We start from the raw sequence: 7,716 nt of genomic DNA, 5'->3' as shown, positions 1-7,716 counted from the left end.
CCTTTAGTTTATTCATTCAGCTCTCACACTCTTCTTTTTTTTGCTCCATCCATGTCTTCAGACATAAGCTAATCTTAATTTTTTCACCACCCCATTTTCCTTCTGAATATGCTTTTATCACTTTCAATGGAAAGTTGCAATCTTTGCATAATGGGCATGTCCAATTCTCCACTTTTCATATCTGTGAGTGCTCCTTTCAGAAGTTTCTGAATAAGGCACAGTTTGAAGCTTGGGTTAGTGTAATTGGGTGGTGTGGGAGTGAAGGAAGAATGGGTTGGGATAGGCTGCTATTGGCGACGGTTGGACCGCCATTAAAACGCCGAGCCAGGTTGCGCAGGAAGCAAGCTGGGAGAGGATCTTATAGGGGAAGCTAGGCCTAGGAGCAAGGGACAAAGGGTGTTACCGTTTTGTGGGAATTGGAGGGGGTTTTATTGTTATTGGTGTTTTGTTACCTTTTTTGGAGTAGTGATTTATAACCCGTGTGCTAAAGTTTTGATTTTGAGAAGAAAATGGAGATGGGTACTAACTTGCAGCAATTGCTCAGAAGCCTATGTTTGAATACTGAGTGGAAATATGCTATCTTTTGGAAGCTCAAACATCGTGCTAGGATGTACGGTTTATTCTTTCACTTCTCTTTTTTGAGCTGTTGCATCTTTTTGTGGTGAAAAATGTTGGTAACTCTTTGTTTTGTTCACATAAGTTTGGTGATTTTCCATATAAACATATTTGGTTTTGATTGGTTTTTAGTTTGAAAGGAAAAAATGCTTTTATTTTTCGAAAATTAATCTTAAATGTTAAAGTCCCATATTGGTGTAGTAGATGAGTAAAGAACCATTTATAACTTGGCAAAATTCTCTCCATGTGAGCTAGCTTTTGGATGGACTTAACCCAATTATTTGTAACGGAGTTTAGATTGTGAATTTGGAGTGGCATGATTTGGGTATCTACGATCCATATAATGATGTAATAAGAATATATTGGGGATTTTGTGCTCTTCGAAGTTCATTGTTTTGGTTTTAAGGAAAACTATTGTATTATGCTCTATAGCCATCCCTATTGTTTGATGGATTATAATCTATGTCTAGTTGTAGCGTTTGAAGTTACTGTCATTATTGCTTGTCCACAATGAGTTAAGGCTTGCATTTGTTTGCTATTTTTGTTCAGTCTTGAGTGCAGTTGGCAATATTAGACGTTGTTGTGTAATATATTGATTTTGTTGGTTTTGGTTTGTACTTACTCCGAAGAGTTAATTATGCGTGTTCCATCAAGTTAATTGTTGAGTGTTGTATTTGATCGCAGGATGTTGACATGGGAGGATGCTTACTATGACAATCCTGATGATGATGACTGTCCAGAAAATAAGTGCTACGACAAGACCTTGGAACAGATTGATAGCGGGAATTTTTCGCATGACCCTCTAGGTTTAGCTTTGGCAAAGATGTCATATCAAGTATACTCTTTAGGCGAAGGGTACGGATAATGTAATGAATATAGATGCTATTTATGATTAAATTTGTCTTCTATGTAGCTCTTACCTTAAGATCCTGTTTTGGTACAGTGTTGTTGGACAGGTAGCTGTTACCGGAAAGCATGGGTGGATCTGTGCAGATAATCAAGCTAGAGGTTCCGGGCCATCTTTTGAGGTGAGGATCCATGTTCTTCAATTTTGCCACTAGTCACTAATGTTTTCTCTACCTTGTAAGATTTTAATGTCTACACTTGGTAGTTGATACCAGTCTCAGATATTTATGATGCCATTATATAATTAACCGTCCAAGCGTTCTCATTCCATTACCCCGTTTTCATTTGATTTTCAGTTTGCTGATGCGTGGCAATCTCAGTTTTCAGCTGGAATTAGGGTAAGTTAATTGCTAGCATAAAGCATTACAAAGTTCACTCTCAATAAAAATTGCTTGAGAGGACTTTCTATATTTACCCAGAACTTGGAGTTCCTTCACGCTACTAAGGATATTTAATTTCAACAATGTATTTGGAAAATATTTATATGCAAAAAGTTTGTGGATTCAGTTGAAGTTGTTTGCCTGATCTTGAATGACCTTGTTGAGCATTGAAACCTGATTTGCCTATCCAGTTATATAGGATATTAATATTTATATAATAAGATTACTCCACTTGGTGCTAAATGAGACTCTCTGTTTGATTTCAAGAGACTTAGATTTTTCAGTGTTATGAATTTATGATAGATAATTGTTTGGAGTAATAAATGGTGCGGCCCAGTACATGATGCTCCTACCTAGAAGATAAACTAAAATTTTGAAAAAGAAAAAAAGGTTCTAGACGTCTGGTGTACTGAATGCTAGAAAACTACTGGTTCTCTTCTAGAAGATGATTTGTCGGATTTTAAATTTTTTACTGACAAAGCTTTGCTTTGCATTGTAGACCATTGTTGTTGTAGCAGTAGTCCCACTTGGAGTTGTTCAGCTTGGCTCTTTAAATAAAGTAAGATGGCTATACTTGTAGTCTTCTTTTATTTATTTTCTTAAATTCCATGTTGGTGCTGAATGTGGCTGGTAATTTCAAGGTGTCTGTTATCCCTTACGATGCGGTGCATAATATTATTTTTCCACATTTTAAAGCTTGTTTACCCTATTTTCCTATCTTAATATAGCTATTCAGATTATATGACTTGCCTTGTATTTCTTCACCATCTAATTTTGGCTACTGCTAGACTAGTAATTGAGATGTTATTAAATATATGTTAATCCCAATTATGAAGTGTACGTAAATATATATCTATTATTTTTTTGACATTAAATATTAAGGCATTGTTTAGTGGTGATTATGCCAATACAATTTCATGAATGTTTACCCTGATGTTACTGTCAGGAGACATTGTCTAGCATACAAGCATGTTGGGTTTGGCGGAAATCTTTGACAACAACTAACCTAACCAGCGGCGAGAATTTATTAACTGTGAATGCACTTCATTCGATGCCTTTTTTTGTTTTCTTTGTTATATGAACCGGGTACCTAAATTGGCAAAACAAAACCTTTATTGCTTAATAACAAAAGCTTATTATTTTTTAATTTTGATTACAGACTTTTCTCCCCAAAATACTTCTATGACCTATTACTATTATGACATGTTTACATGTGAGTGTTTAGTTATTAAATTTGTAAGTCTTGTGCTTATTTTCTGTTTAGAAGTTACTTGGATCTGATTCTTACCATGGAATGCTTTATGACTTTGATGGATTGTTCAATGTTTCCCTGATATATGTTGAATCTTTTATGCAGCAGGTCCTTTTATTATTGATATATCTAATACTTCGGTCCCCGTGCTCCCTTTTCGTGATGGCAGGTTGTTGAAGATATGGGGGTTGTAACTCATACCAGAAGTCTCTTTTTGTCTACACGAGATTACACCATAGGCTATGTTCCTAGTCAAGTACAAAGTCGTGCAAAGAATTCTTCATCTCCGGTAAGTGGTAACAATCTGTCTCCACTTCCGTGTATGTGTCTTCACTCTGCATGAATGTGTTCGTGTGTGTGTGTGAGTGGGGGAAGGGTTGTGTGACCATTGGCGTGCTCATTTTGCGTACACTAGTATAGACCAAGTGGTGCAATGCCATAACTATTTTTAACCGCATTTTTCCAGCTGGATGTATCTACCAAAGCTTTGTCTTCCGAAGTTATGCCTGCTTACTCTCATGATACGGACAAGACCATGAAGAGTGAAACACTGGATATGTTATTGCCCTTTCAATGTCCTGGGAAGAACTATTCACCTCCTGGTGTTTATCAGAAAATGGATGTGGATGTGGCCAAGCATGAGGGGCTTGAATTTAAAAGTGATGGATGTTCCATTTTGCTTCAGTCGTTATCAAATATGATGAATACGGAGCCTAATAATCTTGTAGAGATGAAACCTGAAACTGAGAGGATGTCTGGAGGAAACAATACTGGCTGTGAAGATACATGTTCTGAAGCAGAAAACAATTTCTCATCATTTTTACACAATTTGGTTATGGATAATAATAGCTTCAATGATTTAATACGTCCACCAGAAAAAGTCGGAGTTCATTCTGCTTCCTTTTCTTCAGAATTTCTTGATACAGTTTATTGTGAGAGTGACAAGTTATGTTATGTAGATACCAACCAAAATGGGGTGTTGAATGTGCCCACATCCTCAGATGCGAACTCCCAAGAAGTTACTGAAAAGCTTCAGACCCAGCCTTGTTACAAGGATACCACATACACATTGAATTTCCCTGCTGGCTGTGAGCTACATGAAGCACTTGGACCAGGTTTCCTGAAAGGGAATAAATATTTTGATTGGGCTGCACAGATAAATCATGATGTTAAAACTGTTGAGATGCCCGATGAGATTAGCTGTAGCCAATTGACTTCTGAATCTCATCGAGAGCATCTTTTGGAAGCAATTGTGACCAATGTTTGCCATAGTAATAATGATATTAATAGCAAGTTATCATTTTCTAAATCAATGCAATCTGCAATGGCCTCAGGGAAAAATCCCGAAGCATCCATTCATACTAAGAGCACTATTAATTCAGAAGGCTTTTCGATAGACGAGTCCTCCCTTGTCAGAGAGGGCAAACACCATAGTTTGAGTTCATCAGGGATATGTGGTGTTCTATCCCCAAAAGGTTATTGTTCCGCATATCCTAGTTCATGTAGTGAACAGTTTGAGAGGTCTTCTGAGCCAGCTAAGAGCGGCAAGAAGAGAGCTAGGCCTGGGGAAAGTAGTAGGCCTAGGCCAAGGGACAGACAGCTGATCCAAGACCGTATTAAGGAACTGAGAGAACTCGTGCCAAATGGAGCAAAGGTATCTTGCTGTAATATTGTTTACTAGTCCTGTCTCAGTAAGTTTTGATTTTCTGATGGATGTAGTTCCTATTCATGTGGCTAAATTCTTTTATGATAACTTAAACAGTGCAGCATCGATTCCTTGCTGGAGTACACGATAAAGCACATGCACTTTCTCCAAAGTGTAACTAAGTATGCTGACAAGCTAAATAACTTTGCCGAATCAAAGCCAAAGGTAAGGTTTAATGGGATTTGAGAAGTCTATCATCGGGTTCGTTGGCTATATGGCTATATGTTTAGCTAGAAACTAACTGGTTTCTTACTCAGATTTAGACATTAAGAATGTCTCAACCACAATAAGATTTTGGTGTTTCTCAAGGAACAGTTTATGTTGTGTTTATATACTGAAGCATTGGTTTTATAAAATTAAAATGTTCGAATACTCTAAATATTTTAAGCTGCATTTATTTTGCACAGAAGGTTTTATTTTACCGAAAACAATGATATTAGGTTCTACTAACATTTTCCCTTTGAGTACCCTTTAACATATTCCTAAGATTTTATGCATTTTCTTAAATTCTTTTTTAGATATCAAACCTTTTAGTGCCAATGATTCATTCAGAAACTGTTGATTTGCTCCCGATAATTTTTTGCATGTAGGCATTTTGTTTCTATCTCCATTGTTTAATACTACTTCTATTGTACAGTTGCATCACATGGAAACAGACATTGATGGATCCTCTAGTTATCAACAGGGTTCAAGTTGGGCAATGGAAGTGGGGGGCCATCTGAAAATACGTTCGATATTAGTCGAAAATCTTAGTACAGATGGGCAGATGCTTGTTGAGGTATGTAATAGTTGAAGATTACAAAAAAAATTATTCCATCATAAAATGATCAATTAAAACAGAATACATGAGCAAGAGAAAAATACTTCTGATGAGAAATGAAGGGGATTAGAAATTAGTGCTCTCTACTCAACATCATATACTATGTTCTTTTATGCTAACTATGGCTTGTGCTACAGATGCTGTGTGAGGAGTGCAGCCATTTTCTCGAGATAGCCAAAGTCATAAGAAGCTTGGGCCTCACAATTTTGAAGGGTGCAACAGAAGCTCTTGGTGAGAAAACATGCATATGCTTTGTGGTTGAGGTAGGTTCAGTTTAACAAACCTGTTGCACTCTTTTCTTATTAGTAGAACTGAAGAAATTACGTAGATTGCTGCCAACATGTTCTATAATTAATTAAAATATGCTTTAGAAACTTGTGTACCATGATGATTCATGGTTGAAAACTTTTGATGTTTTTTCCTAATTGAATACTTAAGAGTCATTGAGACTATTTATATTTCACTAGGTGTTTCTAATCAACAACAACAATCAAGCCTTTTATCCCACTAGGTGGGGTCGGCTATATGGATTGAACGATGCCATAATGCTCATTTCAGAAAATTCTCATTGCATATTTCCATTTGATATACTTCTAAATATTTGGCATATTATATGTGAACTATGGTGGAAAAGAACCATCATTTAATTGATATTGATGTGTGAATTCTATATCACAGGGCCAAAACAATAGAAATTTACACAGATTGGATATCTTATGGCCTCTTGTTCAATTACTGCAATCCAAGAGCACAATGCATTCATAATAACTTGTTGATTCTTGGAGACATATAAGGTACTTCATTAAAATGATGCTGATCAAAATCTTATAGAGAAGGAAATTGGAGGAGCTTGAAGAAAAGAAAATTACTCTTGCATTTGTAATTTGTTTGAGACCTATTTTCCTATGTCATAGAGGCTTTATAATGTGCCATGTCTCCATAGGTTGTTTTCCTTGTGTTTTGATTGGAATGTTTTAAGTAATTGTAAGTTGTTTTATGTTTGTCATTGAAAATAATAGAATGCCTTAAACAGATCCAATTCACTACACAATTATCAATTAAGATAAAGTGCACAAAGGCTTAATACAAAAGTCCAGTTGGCACTTTATTATAGGTTGAATTCTTTAAACACCATCCCAATTTTCATTTTTTGTTATGCTTCCGAGAACATGTTCCCCAAGTGTTTGTAAACATACACTTCGGAAGACAATGTCAAAAGAAATCATGTTATGTTTGTTTGCGAGTTTAACTTTAGAAGGTAATAAAGGGAAAGGAAAGATTAAGTGTCATAAAATATATATGTGAGATGACTCGTTGGATTGCCCTGTATTTGGGTCGTCTCATGTGCAATGCTTTTGAACTTGTCATTGTTGATGAGCTACACAAGAAATGACATAATGGAGTGAGTTTATTTATGCCATTGTTAGATGATAAAGTAGATCATATACTCACAAGGCCTCCATCCATAAAGAATGATAACCTAAACAAAGAAGAACGTTAATGTAATTTCTTAAATGCCAAATATAATCAAGTGAAACATGTACAATTTTCTCTTACTACAACACATTTTTATACATTATTTCTATGTTGGCAAGATAGTCCCTTCTCAGCCCCAATGCCTATGATAATATCTTTCTTAGTTGTATAATATGCTCTATGTATTTGCTCACTGCATTAAAAAAAAAGATAATGTATCTTTTGGTGTGAGAAAATAACTTCTCTCCTTACACGCGATGACACATAGTTACTTTTTTATTTATTTTTAAAATAAAATAAAAACAAAAAGTAAATTATCACGAGGGTCAATTAATAAGTAGGTGTAAGGAGATAATTTCTCTCATTACATAACATACCTTATTCCCTTTAAAAAAAACCTCATGATTATTAATGTAACCTTAGCTTCATGCATAAAAAATCCTAAGAGTCACATAGTTCCTTTCTAATTGATTCTGATCCACATAAAAGAAAGCAAACACATGCTCCATGGTGACATAGTTAAATGAAAGATGGGTAGATCCAAAAAAGTTATCAATTATTC

At 35.5% G+C, this 7,716-nt stretch overlaps 1 protein-coding gene across 3 annotated transcripts; it reads left to right on the top strand.

Annotated features, from left to right (window-relative positions):
• The first annotated feature begins 390 nt into the window (after positions 1 to 390).
• Positions 391 to 6,684, top strand: LOC109340547 (transcription factor EMB1444-like). 3 transcript variants are annotated; one of them, XM_019578264.1, is made up of 12 exons: positions 391 to 610; positions 1,300 to 1,470; positions 1,559 to 1,643; positions 1,818 to 1,859; positions 2,401 to 2,460; positions 3,323 to 3,442; positions 3,620 to 4,807; positions 4,916 to 5,023; positions 5,496 to 5,636; positions 5,816 to 5,941; positions 6,357 to 6,446; positions 6,478 to 6,684. In XM_019578264.1, exons 1-11 carry the CDS (start codon positions 510 to 512, stop codon positions 6,441 to 6,443), a joined length of 2,229 nt encoding a protein of 742 aa, XP_019433809.1. In that variant the 5' UTR covers positions 391 to 509; the 3' UTR covers positions 6,444 to 6,446; positions 6,478 to 6,684. The 3 variants fall into 3 exon arrangements, with proteins under 3 accessions (XP_019433809.1, XP_019433808.1, XP_019433810.1); XM_019578263.1 differs by having other exon boundaries at positions 6,357 to 6,684; XM_019578265.1 differs by lacking the exons at positions 5,816 to 5,941; positions 6,357 to 6,446; positions 6,478 to 6,684 and having other exon boundaries at positions 4,916 to 5,062; positions 5,450 to 5,554.
• The last annotated feature ends 1,032 nt before the right edge of the window (positions 6,685 to 7,716 follow it).

Source organism: Lupinus angustifolius, unplaced genomic scaffold (genome assembly GCF_001865875.1).
Source record: "Lupinus angustifolius cultivar Tanjil unplaced genomic scaffold, LupAngTanjil_v1.0 Scaffold_200_6, whole genome shotgun sequence".
In the NCBI taxonomy this organism is placed as follows: Eukaryota; Viridiplantae; Streptophyta; class Magnoliopsida; order Fabales; family Fabaceae; genus Lupinus; species Lupinus angustifolius.
The sequence above is the reverse complement of the archived record's forward strand: the minus strand, read 5'-3'. Positions and strand labels throughout refer to the sequence as shown.